The 19436-nt window shown below is 41.4% G+C and overlaps 1 protein-coding gene across 15 annotated transcripts in view; it reads right to left on the bottom strand.

Annotated features, from left to right (window-relative positions):
* The window catches only part of MTMR3 (myotubularin related protein 3), a 129163-nt gene that overhangs the window by 11142 nt on the left and 98585 nt on the right, over positions 1-19436 (bottom strand). For all 15 annotated transcript variants that reach the window (XM_073223158.1, XM_073223155.1, XM_073223156.1 and 12 more), the window contains 7 exons: positions 13868-13964; positions 11305-11418; positions 7017-7222; positions 6382-6513; positions 5306-5417; positions 2298-2493; positions 1304-1489 (listed from right to left, as the gene is read on the bottom strand). In XM_073223158.1, coding sequence (XP_073079259.1) covers positions 1304-1489; positions 2298-2493; positions 5306-5417; positions 6382-6513; positions 7017-7222; positions 11305-11418; positions 13868-13964 — 1043 coding nt within the window. The remainder of the gene's footprint in view (positions 1-1303; positions 1490-2297; positions 2494-5305; positions 5418-6381; positions 6514-7016; positions 7223-11304; positions 11419-13867; positions 13965-19436) is intronic.

The following is a 19436-nucleotide window of genomic DNA, read 5'->3' as shown; positions in this document are numbered from 1 at the left end:
CCAAGTGGAGATACTGAGTAGATGAACATGTGAGTCTGGAGTTAAGTGGAGAGATATTTGCTGAAGACGTGCAAATGTGGGAATCATGGACAGCAATTAAAGCCACAGGACCAGATGAAATCCCTAAAGAGGAAATATAGATAGAAAAACAGACTGGAGGCTGAGTTCTCAGGCATTCCAACATTCAGACCCGGGGAGGTAAGGAGGGGCCAGCAATGGAGACAGAAAGGACCAGCTAAGGAGGTAGAGGAGAACAAAGAGTGAATGCTGGAAGTCAACTCAAGGAAGTGTTTCAAAAGGAGTAATTAAACTGGCCAAATATTAACAATGGATCAAAGAAAATGAAGATACTCGAAAGATACTAACTTAGGGTGACTAGTCCTGGAGATGCAGTAATGTACAGCATGTTGACGGCAGGTAATACTACTGGGCTGCACATTTCAAAGCTGCTAAGAGAGTAGATCTTATAAGTTCTCACAAGGAAAAAATCGGTAACTATGCATGGTGACGAATGCTAACTTGACTTGTGATCATTTGCATTATATACAAATATTTAATCATGTTGTACACCTGAAACTAATATAATGTTACATGTCAATTATACCTCAACAGGTTTGTTTTTTGTTTGTTCTTTTAGAAAAGATGAAGACTGACAGCTGATCGTCGGATTAAGCAACATGAAGGTCACTGGTCACCATAACACCAATTCTAGTAAATGATACAGGGACTACCTCATTGGAATGAGTTTAAGACAATGAGATGAGAGGAATTTGAGAGAGTAAATGAAGAAGACCTGAGGAGCTCTGCTGTGGAGAAATGAGCTATCAGTCAGAGGGCGAGCAGAACCGAGAATGGGTCTGGATGAGAAGGGAGACGCTACACCGTGCTTGCATGCCAACGGCAGTGACCCAGCAGAGAGGGAAACCGGCCAATGCAAAAGGCCTAGAAGAGAAATGCTTCAGCCACGCAGCTGAGCAGAGGAGAGGGGGCTGAGTGTGGGACAGACATAAGGGCTTCAATAGATGGATTTGAGGGAACATTTTATTTCTTTCTCTAACTGCTATTTAGGGCTTTTATCATTCACTTTAAAAACTAAGTTTAAAAACTCAACTTTTATAGTACACCTGGATTCACAGAATAAACACTTTTTTTTATTTATTTTTAAAAGTGTAGAAAGAATGGCCCCTCTATTAAGTTCCAAAAAGGTTGCAGTTTCATATGAAAACTAGCCCATTAACATTTGCCTTGACACCCCTCCAAATTTAGAAGGTACCCAAACATAGAATCACAAACTAAAACTCACAAGAAATGCTTCATTGAACTCAAAAGAGCAAGGGAATTGCCTCTGAAGCTGATGAACACAGTCAAGCCACTGTAGAAACACGGGGCAACGCTCATTCAGATCGTCCGAGTTCTCCCCATGACCACACCGGTCAGCAAACTTGTGGCCAAAATCCAGCCACTCCATCTCCACAAGGACCTGGAAACCCTGCAGGGAAGCACCCGGGAGACAGCATTTGGGTTTGTCTATCCAGACTATGACAATCTTGTGCCTGGAGTCACCAGAGGGATCCCTTTTAGCAGCCTCCCACTAAGCCGGAGGCCCCACCCGGCCCCCAGCCAAAGGGTTCATTCCCTGATGGGACACAGGTTTAGTGCAATTTTCCAGTTCCCTCAACCACATTCCATAATCATCAAGAGGGTACTAAGCATTCATCTAAGCCTTTCTTGAGTCTACTTACATTTTTAGCCTCTTTCATTCACTATATAAATGCCATATTTTTAAACCTGGTTTTGTTTTTAAATTTGTCTTTTGTGCTATTTTTACAAAATGATGTTTATAAAATCTTTCCCCACCCTGGATTTACATATATTCTAGGGTACCTTTATGGTTTTTTACATCTTTAATCCAACAGATGGGTATTTCAGGTAGAACTCATTCTCCACAGAACACTCTGTAGTGATATCTAGACTCATTACCACAATAAGCGTGCCAAGATCTTCTATAAAAACCCTATTTTCCTGTAGTAGCCACAACTTTTCCAAGTAGACAGACTACAAAGGAAAACATGTCTATGTTCTCAATACCTTGTTATCCACAATGTACTCCATTTTAAAAGGCACAAGAACTGTGGCAGGCATCACCACAATTTTGCTTAAGGTAAAGGAGCAATGATTTAAAATTAAGTCGCACTTTTATTAGACCTAACCACCTAACCAAAACTGGTCATAAAGCCCTGTAAGGTGTCCCCAAGCTCATCCTGAAGTACCAAATCTTACTCTTTGGATGCACCCACCTCTACGGTTCTGTAATAAGGGTCCAGCAAGAGCTTAGCCAATGCCACAATCTGGGGGGTGCGGTCCCAGCCATCTGAGCAGTGCGCTAGCACTGGCCGCTGGTCACGATCCACAGCATGCACTACCAGAAGAGCTGACTTCAGAAGCACAGACAGGTGATGGAGCCATTTTGTGCTTTCAAGAGCTGAGAGCCAACTATAAAAACAAAAACAGAAGGGAATAAGGAAGTGCTAACTTTTATGATTTATTGTATCACACCAAATACCTGTCAAATTAAAAAACAATTCCCAAAGATTTTTTTCCTCCCATAACACAGGGCCAAAACAAACAAAATCTCCATGTCTTCATAAACCATGTACAAAGATGAGACCCAGGCCCTACTATGTAATAGAGGAAAGCCTTAGCAATAGACAGTAATGAATAGATTTTGCATTCCAAAAATCTTATGAATAATTTCAAAATTTTTCAGTCCATGGTAGGTATACAACCAGTATAAGTAGTTCCTTCTAGAATTATCTCCTGAAGGAAATGTAAATACTTCTGAGATATACAACAGGTATTTTATACTGAAGGATCAGTACATCTGCCCAGTAAGTTCTCAAAAAAAAAAAATAAAGAAAACTCATAAATATGTCTATAACAAGATGTAAGCTAGAAACCACCTTCAAGAACAGTGCAGACAACACCGCCTGCTATCACACTCTAACACCTACCACTGCTCAAGTCTTAAATGTCTATTGACTAAAACTCAACGGGCCCCAAGTAATGATTTAGACTCATGCAGATTAGTAAACCAATGGCTACACAGTATTACTGGGCTTAAAAAGGACTGGATTCAGCAGGGATTTAGTAGAACCTTTTTTCAAAAGGCCTTCAGGAAGTATCAGATGCCAAGAATTGCCCCTTAGGAGTCATCACAAACTGATCAGTTGTTTTTTAACTGGGTTCACATTATGTTTCTTGTGCCTTCTCATTAATCCCACTCCCCTAGTCCCCCCAAAAAGCTCTGATTTCTCCAAAATTCTACTAGATTTATTGTTAAGACCACAGACTAGCCCTCCAAACACTGAGTCAGAGAGGAGAATAAAAACTTCTGTCAGGAGACTCTAAGAAGGCTTTTCCCAAGACTATTAAACCTTGGAAAATGAGTATGAATTTTGGAACAGCCCAAGAAGAGGGTCTTTCCCGGCAAACAAACTGAATGTAGGGCATAGGCACTGGTTTCACGTGGATTAGCAGGGTCTACCAACCAGACTCTGCCCCCCAGAGGCACACACTGTCTTAAGCACAGCTGTACACACCCTGAGCAGCGCCTAAAACACCGTGAAGATTCCTATTGGTTAAATCATGGGGGAAAATTCAATCCCAAGACTTTCTATCTCCTAATAAGTACCTGAGAAACTTTTTTTTTTTTTTTTTTTGCTGGTGGATCATTTATTCTCATTCCTCAGAGTCCTGAAAGAAACTACGAGGTAATTAAGTATTTGCCCTCTAAGATTTATCTTCTGGCCCCTGGAAAAATGGTAAACAAGAACCAGTGTAAGGTTTTCTGGAACCTGGCTGAACTAGTCTCATGTAACAGTTGGTGCTGCTGTCCATGCCTAACAGAGAAGCTGCATTCCAAAATCTGCTGATCGAGGAGGTGCTGTGAGGCTTCACTGTCCCTTGTCCTGATCCCAAACTGGAGTAGAAACACACCCTCCAAAGCCACACAACAGCATGGGGAGGCTTGCTTATAGCTGATGCCCCCATGGCCGAAGCTTTTTTATCCCCCATGGAAGCTTAAGTACTACATTATGATTTGGCCAAGCAAAGGCTAATTACATGTTTTTTTTATTCTGAGTTTAAAAAATAGCTTTTTAAGAAGGAATTTAAATATACAGAAGATATTAGAGATCAAGCAGTTATCGATTTTATCCCTTTCATTTTATAAAAAGGAGAACAGATACCCACAGTAATTAAGCTATTTGGCCAAAGTCACACCAGTCAATCAGTGGCATCTTCTACATCCTCAGCCAGGCTCTTTCTATACCCCACCTTTTGGGAAGAGTGCTACTAGCTGGGTTCTGGGAATATGTAGCAGATGCAGGTTGCTAATCCCTAAACCAAAGCAGCAAGCTCCTTTCTTCTGGAGTTTCCCCAACTGCTTCATCTTCTAGGCTGATTACAACTGCAATGAGTTTAATCGTTTGTACCAGTGGTTCAGGCAGCCATTTGATTTAATAAATAAGGAATGCTGCAAAACTTGACATGATCATGAGATCTACCGAACAGAATGTGGGGAAACAGCTTTGGGTTCCAGCACAAACACCAGAAAAGAGAAAGTTATGCCTTCCCTCGCACCATCTCTGGCTTCCAGAAATAGTAAAACAGGGGCTTTAAAATATTTATCTGTGCATATTTATTTGTTCTACAGAGCATTCCTCCTAATTTATCTTGTATTCAAGCACTTCCCTTGGTTGAAGGGAGTATTATTTTACTTTCCTCACTGCAAATGCCAGCCATTCATTTTTAATAAGCAATAAAAATTATGGTGATTTTCTTAGTAAATAAGAGAGGGTAGTTTAGAAATCAGAAGTAAATGTAAAAGGAACTGACCTAATGGCAAGTTTAAATAACATTTAACCCTTTTTAGGACATGAAGAATACATTTTGACTCTTTATGGTAAAACATTTCAGTTCATAGCAGTTAAGTGTCCCTGCAGGACATCAGAGACCAAAGAAATTACTTTGGGCCAAAACCAATGAAGAGGAGAAGGAAGAGGTCCCAGTAAAAACAAGAAGACAATGCTTCTGTTCTGAGGGCTGAGATTTGTTCTGTGCTAGACATTTTTAAAACTTTTGAAGGGCTAGATTTTTCTCCCAGCATCTCCTTTGTGCCACCATGCTCCTAACACAAGAAGAATACCCATGGCAAAGCTAAAGTTTGCCAAGAAAAAGAAGAAAAGATACCTCCACACTCATTTTTCTTGAAAAGGCAATGCAAAGTTAAAGGCCAAAGTCTTACTTTCCTGGATCTGGCATCTGTGTGCACAGCAACCGCAGTGACTGAAAACTTTTCCGAATTGAATGAATATTTGCCATCCCCATAAATACAACTTCACAATTCGGGTAATACTCTGGAAAGAACAACAATAAAGAGGACACAAATACGTTGAATTTAAAGCCCACAAGGCCAAATTTAAAAGAAGCAAGCTGACTATAAAACAAACCATTGCAGCTGCTGACTAACGAAAACTGCAATGTTTCGATGCCTAATTATTAGCCCAGTCCTTTATTTAGAGGGAAACAGTGCTTAAATTTTAGGAAGATTACATTTTGAAGATACTGACATAAAATAGAAGCTGTTACATTAAAAAAAAAAATAAAGACCTGTATTCTTCCATCTCACCAGGTCTACTTCTTGGGCCACCTCTAACTTGTAGTGCTGGAATCTCTTTGTAAAGAACTTGGCAGAACGATGCATTTCATACCCATTCACATTTCACCTTGGTATAACTGCTTCCAATTTCCAGCTTAGATCACATCTGAAAAAGGAGCTTGATGCTTCCACCTGCTCGATCAGCACACAGCTGGCAATGAAGGGGTCTCTCCTTAGAAAAAGCCAGCATTCAAACAGTAGGGGTGTTACAGGTCACAACCAGGAACTTTGCTAGAGTTCTGTATTTACTGCTTCAATTTCCACCCCACGTTTTCTAAGTAGAAGCTATGTGAGGAGTTTTCTGTGAGGCCAGTGATGAGCACACCCACTGTCCAAAGCAACAAAAAGCTTTCAGAAGGCTGAGAAATTGAGTCACTGACGAAGTAGCTTCCAAACATGAACAGGCCTTATAATGGGAGAGGATTTATTTCCTTTATCACTTAAAGGTTGGCACAGGGAAGGAAGATGAGTAGTTCTCACTATACCTCCTCCTCCACTTCTCCCCTGAAAAGAACATACAGTTTAAGAATCCAAAGAGCTCTGGCTCTCTAGACAGGTGAGGAACATGGTTTACTATTCATTTCAAATCGAGAAGACCCCGTTGGGCTTGGGCTGGGCTCACAAGGACAAAGTGTCGGGGGACAAAGCACAGTGCACCTCACCTGGGCATTCACAGCCTCCACCTTTGGCTCGGTTCGCCACAGCTGCTGCATAGGAGCGTGCATCCAAGATCAAAAGCTTCTGTGGTTGGATGGCTAAACTCTCTGCTCCTGAAGCATTTGACAGAGAAGAATCTAGGGACATCAGGAGAAGGGAGGAAAAACTAAATGAACCTGTCTCTCCCAGAACTGTGCAAAGTAAGAACCACAGGCACACAGTACAGTACCAAATCCACCTATCCAGAATCCCTGATACAGAGGACTTCTCTCTTTAGTTCACTTCCTACTTGGCCTACAATCTCCTATAACTTGTTTCTATATCTGTAGCCCTTTAATGAAGCCTGGTGTTACCGCTCATGGTCTGGAGACATTGCAGGTCCCCTATCACATATATACTCCACCCCTGTCATGATGGCAAGAAAGACAAGCACTAGAGTCCTCTTAAACCATGTTTTAAACAAAGGATCTTCTGGTTCTTTGCAGGATCCACGCCTCCTCAAACAATTCCATCAACGAAAGCTCCGCACCCTAGCTTCTACGGAAGAAATTCTGTGTCTTCAAAGGAAAAGGTCATTTCAAGAAAAGGTTCTCACAGATAGCTATGAAAGATGCCACCAAGGGTCCAGGGAGCGCCTTACCAAACTCCACGTCAGAAAGGTCCCCTGCGCTGGTCAAGTCTCGGGAACTGTTCCTGGTGGACGGTTTGCTGCCAGCCGATCGGGTGTCAGAAGCACAGGCTTTGGCTACTGACTGCACCAGATGCTCGTCATCAGCGTTGCGCCAGCCCCACCAGCTAACCTCCGGCTGTCCACAGCGGGCGATGACAGCTCCATTGCTCTGGTGCCTGTGCAGGGTACGAGGCACAACTGTACCCATCCCCATGCCCTCCTGTGGCTCCTCTGTGCTCATATGGAAAGTGAGGTAGTGGATTTCAAATGCCTTAACGAACAGCTGGACTACAGTGTGGGTTAGCTTCAAGGTCTCTCAAGGCAGAAATCTTACACAGGAACAATAGTGAACAACAAAACCTACCTGGCTCTTTCTCAATTACCATACCATCTTAGCGATCTCCGTAGAGTAACCAACAAATGATAAATGTGTATGCTGACAGAAAACAAACTAATATTCATAACGTAAATGCTCAAATCTTTGAATTTACTTTTTTTAAAATCAGGTAAAAGTAATCTACAAATACAACACTAATTTTGATACTCAATAATGCAACATTAATCTCTCCTTTTTAAAACTGCACCTGCTTATTGTGGTATTAACAGATGGTGAAACAGAAAAATCTGTTTCCTCACTGACTTCTGAGCGAACTACATACAGCAAACCGTGCACATATGGGGATTCTTTTCAAAACAAGATCCCACCTTTGAGACTGAAAAACTTAGCTGGCCCACAATGGACTGCTTTACAAACCTCCTGAGACTTCTTCAGTCATAAACTGCTATTTTAGGCAGCTAGTTCAATGAGCCAGCTACCCTTCCTTAAGCTCTTAGAAGGAAAGAACCTCAATAAACCATACTCTGATAGATCCTACTCCAAGAAGTAGACCAGAAATCTTAGTCTACTTTAAGATACTTTAAAAACCCAGTCTTTGCCTACTTAGGAATTTTAGGTAATTTTAACAATTAGTGTTATAAAAGAAGTATCATATGAGAATCAAAAGGAATAAAGTTCCAACACACGCTACAACTATGGATGAACTTTGAATCTGTTATGTGAAATGAAAGAAGTCAGTCACAAAAGGCTACATATTGTATGACTCCATTTATATGAAGTGTCCAGAACAGGCACTACGGAGACAAAGTAAATTACTGTTAACCTGTGGCTAGAGGTTTTGAGGAGGGAATGGGGAGCGACTACCTATAGGTCTAGGGTTTCTTTTTGGGGTGGTGAAAATGTGCTAAACTGACTGCAATGAGGGTTACTGTGAATATTTTTAATCAGTGAACTGTACACATTAAAAGGCTCAATGTGACATCAAATAGTTTTTTAAAAGTTATAAAAGTAATTGGTTCACTGTAAAAATAAATTTGCCAAATAAAAAGATAGTAAGCCAAAGATTCAAATGTCCTCCAATTCTTTATCCCAAAGGAAACCAATGTCTTCCCTCTTTAAAACTGTTTCTAAATATAAACATGCATTTATACATATAACATATATGTAGGGCATGAATGGATTTGAATAAAACACACTATTGATTCTATTTGTCATCTTCAAAGAACAATGTGAGAAACTTTTGTTTCTAATCCTAAAATTCACGAGCAATAAATTACATTTGGCAATAACCAACTTCCACTGGAGCCACCAGTAGGCAAAGTTTTTAAATTTTTCCTCACTGCAAGAGACACACGGAGAGTATACTTATGTATCACTAACATGCTTAATTGGCTCACCTCCCAAAAATGCCCATCTGGAAATAAAACCTCAGTGATTATTAAAAAGCCTACTTGCGTATAACAATAACCTCTGAGGTAACTGCCAAACCTTTACAGAAGAGGCTGGCGAGGGCCTCTCCTGAGCATCCTCTTCCTCGATAATGCTTCCCAGCAGTGCCCAAGAGCAACGGAAGATGGCACTCTTCAGCCTGGGTCTTGGGTCTTAAGGGCCACAGCATTTTAATAGATAGCTTGCACCCAAGCAATCATCAATTTTCTTCTAAAATGCTTTAGACTGAATGAAGAGAACTAAAAACACTACAGTTAAATCACTAAATAACATTTCTATCATTAAAAAAAAAAAAAGAACCAAGTAAAAGTATAAAACTTAAGATGTCCAAATGGATGATGAGTCCCCCTACAAAACACTGAATGCTTCAATTTTATAAACATAAATGTTTAAACTATCCCTAAGTTAGTGTTAAGAAAGCTCCTTAAATGACTAGAAGTTTCCAATAATCACTCAATGCACAAACTTAGGGGAGCTGTGAACTGCACTACAGATGGGCACCCTTCTCACCATCTTGCTGTGTAAGAGCAATCACTATTTTCAATAGTAAATCCAATTACACACTCTCTCATCACAGTAGGAAAAAGCACTAATCAGGTGCTGGTTCAGCATGGAGCTGTCAAGTAACACTACTAGTCACCTCAGGGATCATTATTGTGTTCTACGAACAACCAAGCTCAGTAAGTGTATGTTGGACTCAGAAACATCCTCCCACCTGGGCTGGCAGAGCAGAAAGTGGCAGCGTATCCCAAACATTCTTCAACACATCCCTTACACAAAGCTCCCAGATAATCTAACAACCCAATCTGGAGCTCTGAGATATAACACACATGTTCAGAAACAGAGGCCAGTTCCAGGAAGCCTGTCCTGATTTTATGTGGACTGCATCAAGAACTCTCATTTGTAATCTCTTGAGAGGTTTCCTCTGAGAAATCACAAATAACAATTTTCATTTATACTCACTCTATGGTTTCTAGAAAGGGTTGGGGAAAAACCTGTGACTCATGCCCTCTAGAGTGAATTTTAGAAGGATGAAAAGGCTACTCATGTTTATTTTAAGAAAATTTTCTTCAACCTGCACTTTTAAGCATTCCTGCACTTCTCTACTAAGCAGAACATTTACCCAAGCTCCTTACTTTGAAAATCAGAGTCCCTTCTTATGCTCAAAGTCAGCAAAGCCCACGTGCCAGAGCTGCTGACCTAACGCAGCTGCTGCCCACAGAGCAGCAGCTGGCTGCTTTCCCTACCTGAGCTGGGCCAATCACTAGTAAGACTCGAAAATCCTTTCAGCTTCCACTGCTCCCTAAGTCCTGTATCATCCTTACCACCTGACTGGTAGGTAAATTTGGTGACTTACTTTTCTAGAGGTGTCTGAAAACAAGTGTAATGAAAACTGAGATTGGAAACTTAATGGGTTCTACTGGGCCAGAAACAAACACTTTTCCCTCTCTTTCTATTCAGGGTGGCCATCAGAATTTGCCTTCAGTAAACTAAATGAACAAGCTGGTTACCTTAGTGGGCATTCCACAAGGAGATAAGAACCTTAGTACTTCAATGACATGCCTCCTGGCATGAGAGTTTCTAACTACACCCTGCTAGTTTGGCCCCAAATCAAGAAGAGTCCAAAAAGTCTGAAAACTGGGAAAATGAAATGGAGATTATGAATATTGCAAGGAGATGACATCTGAAACTCCAAAATTAGAGGGAATTTAAAAAAATTTTAACACATGATTCTGTGAGAACTGAGCTATTCATTGAAGTAAAAAAAGCAGCCCTGAGGAATACAACCTACTCCAGATATTGCCTAGTGAAGCCCAGTATTTATAAATTCATTCAAATGCCATAGCATACTTACAAACTAGGAACATCATTCCCATTTTACTAATGAGGTACAGGCTGGGGTCAAGTAGGGAACTTACCCAAGGTGCCGTGGCAAGGAACCTGAACTCCGAAACCCGTGCTCATCACCACACCACCGTCCCTTCCAGAACAGCCTCCCCTTGGCTCTCCTGCCTTTGATCTGAGATCTTCTACCCAGGCAAGCTCCAGCCTTCTTCTCTAAATGCTCCTCAAAACAGAGCTCTTCCATGTGTTGAAGTTTCAACCACAGAGACAACCATAAATGACTCAACTCTATTCCCAATTCTCACTTTTGAGGACTCATCTCTGTCAGTCCAAAAGCCAACATTTGAGACTAAATGCAGTAAGCATGTTATCTTCCCATAGAATGTCAGAAGGGTCTTAAAATAGCAAGACCAGCCATTTTTCCATGAACATTTTCTTATCAGTGTCAAATGAACCATCAGTAGTGTTCTGGATGCATAAGTACTAGTGGGTGGACCGGAAGAGCAGCTTTAGCAATAAGCAAAAACAGAACTGGCTGGGATGTTCTCAGAAGCCTCCCCTCCCTTCCCAGGTCAGCAGAAGTGGCAGATCACATGCATAGTACCAACCTGAGCCAGGCCTGCTTACCTGTAGACGACGGCAGGGATGCGCTTCCAGGACCGGAAGCTTGCTACACTTTCTAGCTCTTTGTCAGTGATCCAGGCAGGCACTATGAGCTCCTGGGGATAGCTACCACAGAGCCTAACATGGAAGGTGAAAAACAGGCAGAGAGGAAGGGAGAAACAGTAGGTGAGCCAGCTGTAAGGATGTGGACCAAGCTATCCCAATGCCAGTTAAAAGGCAACAAGGAGCATTACTTGAGTCTTGGCCTGCTTAGCAGAGTGGGTTGCCTTCAATGTTTACTTATGCACATTTCAAGTGATACCATAGCTTGGATTGTTCCACTTGATGCTGCCTTTTGGGAATCTGGCAATGTTAACTATCAATTAAAAAAGGGGAGTTGAGAAGCAGTTACTCCAGTGTAACTCTTGTTGTAACAAATATACAGTAATTTCTAATTACTCAAGTGCCCAGTCCAACTACAGAAGTGAAAGTCTATGTCACCTCTACCAGACCCTCAATCTTTCAGGCTTTTGTCAAAGGGAAACATGAAGGAGAATAAGAGCACAATTTCAAGTTTCCGGAGACCTCATAGGATTACTATCATAGTCTCTGATGTAACAAAACAGGGTCTCCTAATTATAGTAACAAGAGTAGCCATGAGTGTGTAGAAACAGTACCACAAGTCAGCCACGGGCATACATAATCAGAGCCCCACTGAGCCAAGTTAGTTAATGTGAATAAGCTATTAATCATAATTCCTATAAAACACACTTGAGAACAAACTACACTCAGAGGGAAAAAAACCACTTTCATTAGGGAAAATGCTAGTAGCTGCATACTAGACAAGCTGGTGCCCTAGAAAGCAGTATTTGTGATAGGTTTTTTACTTACGGGACAGTGTCTCTCTACGGTAATGCTACTTTCCTCTTCTATAGTGAAGGCAACAGCTTTAGAACTTTAGAACTTAAAGCTAAATCGTGAAATATACAAAGTTCTCCTCCTCCTCCTCCTCCTGCTCCCCGACCGCCCTGCCCTAGCCTATCCTACGCATTAGGGGAAGAGGCAGAAAAACACAAAGTGGCTTAAGAATTGGGGGCTTTGATCATTCTACTTAATATCTCTTCTGTTCTCAATTTCCAGAAGAATAAGTACCAGGAATTTAAAAGCCACTGAACCAGGAGAATGGCTATGACCAAGAGAACTCTACAAAACTTAACACCTACCCACAAACTCCTAGAAATAACCTGAGACACAGTAATGACAGTTAATACTCTAACCATAAGTTTTGCTCCTTTTATCTTGTTTTAAACTTGGGAGTAAATTTGGCTCTGCTCTTTCTTTGTAGTAGGAAGAACTTTTCAATGTCCTGAAGACTGGTTCTGAGAGGGAAATAGTATACTCAAAACAAGTTAATTTTTAAAACCCGTGTTAAATAACGATTTTGAAGATCAATGGCTTTGAACTTAAGCATTTTTTCAAAAAGCTCAGCTTAATTCAGTGTTTTTACTTCACCCTATTTCCTAATCATTATATTCCTTGACCTGTAAGCATTATACCACCTAGTAATCAGCTCTTCAGCAAACACTAGATGCTCATTTATAGAAAAGCAGCTTCCAGAGGAAAGCTGGGTAATACATGAGCAAAGCCTCTGCAGGCCCTGTAAGGTCCCTCCTCCAGTCTCCACCTCCATTTTTTGCTTTGACTTGTCACTGAGAACAGGCAATGGTGTGACAGGTCCGTAAATCCCGATTCTTCACAATACCCCAGGTTCTTAACTTCTTAGCCAAGGTCCATGTTGAGCTGTGTATGGTAATCAGCTACAGTTTTTCTGATGAAAAATGCTGATGGCTACCCACAAGTAGACCAGGAAAACAGCTATCATAATTTGGAGGCGGTTCAAAGGGCAGCAGAATGATTAATGTCACCAACTGCTGCATGGAAACTTAAGAGGAGAAAGATAGTAATTTAAATCTCCTGGAAAGTTTTCTTTTTGTTTTATAGAAACTCCAGTCACCAAAATCATAGTAGTTAACTGTCCTCCTCAACCGAAGTACCAGCACTTTTTAAGGAAACAGGTAATGAAAAATATTTAATAATGGTTACATTAATACTTAATGCTTAAATGATCACAGCTATGTAGTTTTAGATCAATAACAGAATACTTATGCCTATTTCACAGGATCTGGAGTACAGTTCATCATAAAAACTGTCTCTTAAGTGTCTCATCACTGCTTATGAGATCACTGAATCTCTCTAACGTGATGTTGAGTGGTGATGAGAATAATAGCAACTGCTTGCGCAAAAACAATTTAATCTAGACATGCATGTGCCAGGAAGAACAGAAGCCTGGAGCAGGCACAAAGGAAGGTTCCAGGGTCCTATTAAGTAAGGATCACTTTTCCACTCCAGTGATAGCAATGGGAACACAAAGTTCAAGAAGCACCCTGAAGATCATGCATTTAGATTTAATAAGCAGAACCCCCATTTCAAAGGAAAAGTCTAGGTTCAAACGTTCTGACACATGAGAACTGGGGTTTCTGCAAGGGCAGTGGCTGTAGAACAGTCCACAGGGACATACACAACTCACTTGTACTTCTCATTGATGTTGGAAATCCTCCAGGCATTGTTCATATCAAAACCCATTCGCTCCGCTTCATTTTTAAACCTTGATGTTACATGTTCCCCTACAAAGGCCAAACACAGCAGAAAGGAAGAAATGAATACCATTTTGCAAAACAGGTAGAATAAAAATATACCTATCCTGCTCAATTATTTTTAAAAAAGGGGAGGACACCACGTATTATATAAATAAAACAACACATATGTAGATTTAGTTTTAAAAATTCCCTGTCAGGATAAGACTATAAAAAGGAATGAAGAAATTAATTTTGATGAATTATGACTGACTCTGACAGCAGTATCAATGAGCTCATTTTATAGCACACAGAACTGAGACTGACAGAGGTTACTACAGCAGGTATGTCTGGTCCCCAAATCCATGTTTTTGTCACTGTACTGCCTATTTGCCTATTCCCACACTCAGATCAACAGTATACATAAGAAATAAAACCAAGTTCACCAAGAATAGTAATAGATATCAAACTCCTCATCAGAAACCCTTTGGGTCAGATTTCAGAATCGGAGAGTTTTCTGGATTTTAAAGACAATGCATGTATTATATTTTTAGACTAACACTCTCAACAGGGTCTACTTAATCAAATGTTAATATTTCTACAGTGTGCTCACATTAGGTCAAGTTACCAAATAAGAAAAATTCTTCAATTTTCAGAGCCTTAGAGATTACAGAATTGCAGATAAGGGATCATGGAACCAAAACTGCCAGTACCCAGCAATCTCAGGAAACCATACTACTAAGTAAAGCGCTGAGCACTTTTAAGAACATCCATCCAAACAAGCCTAACCTGACTACATTTGCCCTAATGAATCTGGTTTCCTCTTCCTTAAGACAGCAAGTGATAAAGGCAGAAATGAACCTAACATATGTCATTAAATCTGAAGTAATTTTCTTCCTTAAAAATACACAGTCCTAGGACAGTAATTTTATAAACAGCAAACAAAAAACCATTAAGTAAGGAGGAGGAGCCAAGATGGTGGTGTGAGTAGTTCAGCAGAAATCTTCTCCCAAAAACATATATATTTTTGAAAATACAACAAATACAACTATTCCTAAAAGAGACACCAGTAGATACAGTACAACAGCCAGGCTACATCTACATCTGTGAGAACTCAGCTTCACAAGAAGGGGGTAAGATACAAGCCATGGCCCAGTGGGACCCGAACGTCCCCGTATACCAGACCCTGGCGGGAAGAAAGGAGTCAAGAGTGGGGAGGGAGTGAAAGCCCAGGACAGCTAAACAACCAGCTCTAGAAATGTGCACCAGGAACACAGACACACGGTGCACAGGGTGCTGGATATTAGAGAAACGGAAAAACAAAACCTGTGAGCAGGTCCCCACAACTGGTGCCCCAGAGACAAAAGAAAAGCGAGTACTTTTTGCAAGTCTTAAAAGGACAGGGACCTCACAGCTGAACAAAGTCATCCCAACACATGCACCCCAGCACCTGGGCATCCGGGGAACTCTAGGCGACCTAACCACTGGGGCAGCAGCACAGCTCTGAAGCCCCTAACGGCAGTAAGCAGCCTGCCAATCATTCCCACAACCGACGCGGACCCTGACACACTGGCCCAGTAGTGGAAGAGCAGTAGCATACACCGGGGGAGGTGGCACCAAAGGGGCCCGGGAACAGCCTGCACGAGCCTGTGGTGGCAGTGGCCAAGCAGACCAGGGCCAGCCCACATGGGCCGGTGGCGGGGGCTAAGCAGCCCAGGACCGGACCCCGTGGGCCGGCAGCAGCGGCAACAGAGCAGCCCACATGAGCCTACAGCGGCGGCGCCAGAGGGGGCTGGGAGTGGCCTGTGCAAGCCCATGGCGGCAGCGCCAGAGGGGACCAGTAGCAACCCGCATGAGCCCATGTGCGCCGATGGCAGCAGGGCCGGAGGGGCCTGGGAGAGGCCTGTGCGAGCCTGTGGCGGCACCAGAGGGGCCTGGGAGCAACCTGTGGGAGCCGACGGCGGCAGCAGAGGAGCAGCCCAGGAGCAGCCGTGCCCGCGGCAGCCGCACAGCCCGGTGCACAGTTGCCCGGGCCAGACCCAAAGGCCGCTGTTGGCACACATCTGCCTGGCAGGGGCGCCACTTTTGCGGTAAGCGCACCCGGCGCACCTGCCACTCCCCACAGAGCTCTTCACTACTCTGATGGAGACCCCACCCATAGCAGCTTAGGGGATTAACCCAGAAGCTGCTCCAGGAGCACAGGTAACTGACACAGGCAGCGGAGAAGGGCAAGGCAACCAGCAAACAGGAAAGGACTTTGTTCTCCCAGCTGACACACACGCTACCGGCCTACAGCCACCACTATCACCATGAAAAGGCAGAAGAACTTAGTCCAGTACAAAATAGTCCAGACAACCCCTGAGAGAGGGCTGGGGGAGACAGACCTAGCCAATCTCCCCAAAAAAGAATTCAAAATAAAGGTCATAATCATGCTGATGGATCTTCAGAGAAATATGCAAGAGCTAAGGGAGCAAGTAGGGAGGGAGATTACAGAAATGAAACAATCTCTGGAAGGACTTAGGAGCAGACTGGATGAGGTGCAGGAGGCCATTAATGGAACAGAAATCAGAGAACAGGAACGCAGAGAAGCTGGCGCAGACAGAGATAAAAGGATCTCCGGGAATGAAAGAATATTAAGAGAACTGTGACCAATCCAAACAGAAAAATATTTGCATTATACGGGTACCAGAAGAAGAAGAGAAAGAAAAAGGGATAGAAAGTGTCTTTGAAGAAATAATTGCTGAAAACTTCCACAAACTGGAGGAGGAAATAGTTGCTCAGACCATGGAAGAACACAGTCCTCCCAACAGAAGGGAACCAAAGAGGACAACACCAAGACACATAATAATTAAAATGGCAAAGATCAAGGACAAGGACAGAGTATTAAAGGCAGCTAGTGAGAGGAAAAAAGGTCACCTACAAAGGAAAACCCATCAGGCTATCATCAGACTTCTCAACAGAAACCTTAAGGCCAGAAGAGAATGGCATGATATATTTAATGCAATGAAACAGAAGGGCCTTGAACCAAGGATACTGTATCCAGCACGATTATCATTTAAATATGAAGGAGGGATTAAACAATTCCCAGACAAGCAAAAGTTGACAGAATTTGCCTCCCACAAACCACCTCTACAGGGTTTTTTGGAGGGACTGCTCTAGATGGGGGCACTCCTAAGGCTAAATAGATGTCACCAGAGAAAATAAATTCACAGCAAAGAAAGAAGACCAACCAAAGACTAACTAAAAACAAAAAATAAAATCAACTACCCACAAAAGCAGACAAAGGAAACACGAAAGAGCAGAGAACAAAACATGCAACAAATGAAAAATGGAGGAGAAGGAATAAGAAGGGAGAGAAATAAAGAATTACCAGACAGTGTTCATTAATAGTTCAATAAGCGAGTTAAGTTAGACAGTAAGATAGTGAAGAAGCTAACCTTGAACCTTTGGTAACCACAAACTTAAAGTCTGCAATGGCAATAAGTACATGTCTTTCAATAATCACCCTAAATGTAAATGGACTGAATGCACCAATCAAAAGACACAGAGTAATAGAATGGATAAAAAAGCACGGCCCATCTATATGCTGCTTACAAGAGACTCACCTCAAACCCAAAGACATGCACAGACTAAAAGTCAAGGGATGGAAAAAGATATTTCATGCAAACAACAGGGAGAAAAAGGCAGGTGTTGTAGTACTAGTATCAGACAAAATAGATTTCAAAACAAAGAAAGTAACAAGAGATAAAGAATGATATAATGATAAAGGGATCAGTCCAACAAGAGGATATAACCACTATAAATATATTTGCACCCAATACAGGAGCACCAACATACTTGAAACAAATACTAACAGAATTGAAGGAGGAAATAGAATGCAATGCATTCATTTTGGGAGTCTTCAACACACCACTCACTCCAAAGGACAGATCCACCAGACAGAAAATAAGGACACAGAGGCACTGGACAACACACTAGAACAGATGGACCTAATAGAAATCTATAGAACTCCACATCCAAAAGCAACAGGATACACATTCTTCTCAAGTGCACATGGAACACTCTCCAGAAGAGAAAAAATACTAGGCCACAAAAAGAGCCCCAGTAAATTAAAAAAGATTGAAATCCTACCAACCAACTTTTCAGACCACAAAGGTATAAAACTAGAAATAAATTGTACAAAGAAAACAAAAAGGCTCACAAACACATGGAGCCTTAACAACATGCTCCTAAATAATCAACGGATCAATGACCAAATTAAAATAGAGATCAAGCAATATATGGAAACAAATGATAACAACAACACAAAGCCCCAATTCTGTGGGACGCAGCAAAAGCAGTCTTAAGAGGAAGGTATATAGCACTCCAGGCATATTTAAAGAAGGAAGAACAATCCCAAATGAATAGTCTAATGTCACAATTACCGAAATTGGAAAAAGAAGAACAAATGAGGCCTAAAGTCAGCAGAAGGAGGGACATAATAAAGATAAGAGAAGAAATAAATAAAATTGAGAAGAATAAAACAATAGAAAAAAATCAATGAAACCAAGAGCTGGTTCTTTGAGAAAATAAACAAAATAGATAAGCCTCTAGCCAGACTTAAGAGAAAAAGAGAATCAACACACATCAACAGAATCAGAAATAAGAAAGGAAAAATCACAATGGACCCCACAGAAATACAAAGAATTATTAGAAAATACTATAAAAACCTATATGCTAAAAAGCTGGAAAATCTAGAAGAAATGGACAACTTCCTAGAAAAATACAACCTTCCAAGACTGACAATGAAGAAACAAAAAATCTAAACAAACCAATTACCAGCAATGAAATTGAAGTGGTACTCAAAAAACTACCCAAGGCAAAAAACCCAGGGCCAGATGGATTTACCTCGGAATTTTATCAGACATAAAGAGAAGACATAATATCCATTCTCCTTAATGTTTTCCAAAAAATAGAAGAGGAGGGAATACTCCAAAACTCATTCTGTGAAGCCAACATCACCCTAATACCAAAACCAGGCAAAGACCCCACCAAAAAAGAAAACTACAGACCAATATCCCTGATGAACGTAGATGCAAAAATGCTCAACAAAATGTTAGCAAACCAAATTAAAAAATACATCAAAAGGATCATACACCATGACCAAGTGGGACTCATCCCAGGGATGCAAGGATGGTACAACATTCGAAAATCCATCAACATCATCCACCATATAAACAAAAAGGACAAAAACCACATGATCAACTCATTAGATGATGAAAAAGCATTCGACAAAATTCAACATCCATTCATGATAAAAACTCTCAACACAATGGGTATAGAGGGCAAGTACCTCAACATAATAAAGGACATATATGTTAAACCCACAGCCAACATCATACTGAACAACAAGAGGCTGAAAACTTTTCCTCTGAGATCGGGAACAAGACAGGGATGCCCACTCTCCCCACTGTTATTCAACATAGCACTGGAGGTCCTAGCCATGGTAATTAGACAAAACAAAGAAATACAAGGAATCCAGAT

Source organism: Manis javanica, chromosome 15, assembly GCF_040802235.1.
Source record: "Manis javanica isolate MJ-LG chromosome 15, MJ_LKY, whole genome shotgun sequence".
In the NCBI taxonomy this organism is placed as follows: domain Eukaryota; kingdom Metazoa; phylum Chordata; class Mammalia; order Pholidota; family Manidae; genus Manis; species Manis javanica.
Note: the sequence above shows the minus strand (reverse complement) of the source record. Positions and strands in the feature narration are given on the sequence as shown.